The following is a 2,423-nucleotide window of genomic DNA, read 5'->3' as shown; positions in this document are numbered from 1 at the left end:
ATATTCACATAATAGCATCACACAGTTAAAGCAGATTTGTTGGCTGCACATCCATGATGCCAACCTCCTGTTCCACCATGTCTCAAAGGTGTTCTAAAGTAGAGGCCATTTGAGGCCATTTGAGTCCAGTGAACTCATTGTCATGTTCAAGAAACCAGTCTGAGATGATTCCAGCTTTATGACACGGCGCCTTATCCTGCTGGAAGTAACCATCAGTAGACAGAACACAGTAGTTATAAAGGGATGGACATGGTGAGCAACAATACTCAGGTATGCTGTGGTGTTGGAACCATGCTCAGTTGGTACCAAGGGCCCAAAGTGTCAAGAAAATATCCCCCACACCATTAAACCACCTGCACCTGCCTAAGCCTTTGATAGAATCGAGACTCATCGATCCAAATTAACGTTTGTCCAATCTTCTATTGTCCAATCTTGATGATCTGAATTTAAGCTTCAGTTTCCTGTGGGAGCCCATCTGCCTCAAGGTTGGACGTGTTATGTGTTCAGAGATGTTCTTCTGCAGATCTCAGTTGTAACCAGTGGTTAATTTAGTTATGGTTTCTATCAGCTGGAACTAGTCTGGCTATTCTCTTCTGATCTCTGAGATCAACAAGGTATTTCCGCCCAAAGAACTTCCACTCACTGGACGTTTTCTCTTTTTCTGACCATTCTCTGTAATCCTTACAGATGGTTGTGGGGGAAAATCACAGTAGATCAGAAGTTTCTGAAATACTCAGACAAGCCCATGTGGCACCAACAACCATACCACGTTTAAAGTCACTTAAATTACTTTTCTTCCCCATTCTGATGGTCGGTTTGAACTGCAGAAGATCATATGGACCATGTCTACATGCCTAAATTCATTGAGTTGTTGCCATGTGATTGGCTGATTATAAATGTACCTTAATGAGCGGCTGGAGAGGTGTACCTAATAAAGTGGCCATTGAGTGTATACCTTAAATACTCCTTTTTTTCATTTTATGCTACATACCTATTTGTCTTGGTTTGTATTGTAAAACAATTATCGTTCTTTCCACAGGGAGAAGACTCTGATGAAGAAGACGTGTTTGCTATCAGCGACAAATGGACCTTTGAGTGGAGCAGCCGGCGTTGGTCCAGATTACAGGACATTGACTGTCTGCTTCAAAACCACAGAGAGGGTCAGACTTTCAGGGACGGCGTTCCTCTCAGAACCACAACAAGCAGCGAGAGTGTTCTGACGGACCTTAGTGAGCCGGAGGTCTCCTCTTTGCACAGTGAAAGCAGTGGGGGCAGCGCTCACAGAGGACTCAGCACGGAGGACTCTGACTGCTCCAACCGAACTGATTCTGCAGCTATGCCAGACTCTACTTCTCTCACAATGCCTCATATCCCTCCCAATTTTTCTCACTATGGCTCTTTACCTAACAAACACAGCAAGACGAGTCGCGCACGTGCCAAAGACTTCTTGAAACGCATGGAGACACTTGGGTCCAAAGGAACCTTAGGAAAGAGTCAGAAGTTGGTCATCAGCGCCCCTGTGATGCAACAGGAAGCCCAGGCCCTTAAAACTCTACGGTGCGTCGAGATCATCAATGGAGCTCCAGAACCACCATCAAGCAAACTTTCCCCACCTCAGTCCAGCAGTGAGGGCAGCAGCCATTCTGGTGGCAGCACGGTCAGCACTCCCAGCCTGAAAGAACGAAAGCCTCACAGTGCCGACCACAAGCGGGGCGGCATGTATCTGGAGGACGTAGACATCTTTACAGGTACCGACATGAGCAAAGTCACAGAGCAAAACCGAAAAAATGACTTCTGCTCCTATGAAGACCTTGTGGTCCACATTCCTAAAGACCATAAACCGGGAACCTTTCCCAAAGCACTATCCATAGAAAGCTTGTCCCCAACCAATGGAACTACTATTAACTGGCATACTGGCAGCATGCACCTGGACTCCACACTGATTTCATGCAGGAAGGAGTCCAAACGTCCAACCCAGTGCTCCTCCAGAGGCAGCCGAGTCAGCATTTATGATAACGTTCCTGGCTCTCATCTGTATGCCAGCACTGGAGATCTGATGGATCTGGAGAAGGAGGACCTGTTTTCACACCTGGATGATATCCTGCTGCATGTCAATGGTCTACAGCAGATAGTGGATCATTGGTCCAAAAATGTTTTACCTGGAGGAGAAGGCCTCATCCAGGGAGACAGTGAGAGGGAAGAAGCAGGTTGTATGCAGTCTGCCAGTCAGATCACTTTAGACTTTGAAGGAAATTCCGTTGCAGAAAGTCAGACCACGCCGACTGATGTAGACCGTGACAAAGTCTCATTAGTTGAGGCAGAATCTGCAACACTCAGAGAGAGAAGAGATTCAGGAGTTGGTGCTTCTCTTACAAGACCTAAAAGGTGAGCTTTCTGAAAGTCTGCAGGGTCAACACAAGTTA

The 2,423-nt window shown here is 46.5% G+C and overlaps 1 protein-coding gene across 1 annotated transcript; it reads left to right on the top strand.

Annotated features, from left to right (window-relative positions):
• Positions 1–243: 243 nt before the first annotated feature.
• Positions 244–2,385, top strand: LOC112138279 (stAR-related lipid transfer protein 13-like; the record flags this gene model as incomplete). The annotated part of the gene is made up of 2 exons (XM_036211319.1): positions 244–270; positions 1,040–2,385. Coding segments are annotated over exons 1-2 (1,373 nt in total), but the record flags the coding sequence as incomplete, so codon positions are not given.
• Between the last annotated feature and the right edge of the window lie 38 nt (positions 2,386–2,423).

Source organism: Oryzias melastigma, unplaced genomic scaffold (genome assembly GCF_002922805.2).
Source record: "Oryzias melastigma strain HK-1 unplaced genomic scaffold, ASM292280v2 sc03273, whole genome shotgun sequence".
Taxonomy (NCBI): domain Eukaryota; kingdom Metazoa; phylum Chordata; class Actinopteri; order Beloniformes; family Adrianichthyidae; genus Oryzias; species Oryzias melastigma.
This window is presented reverse-complemented; position numbering and strand designations above follow the sequence as displayed.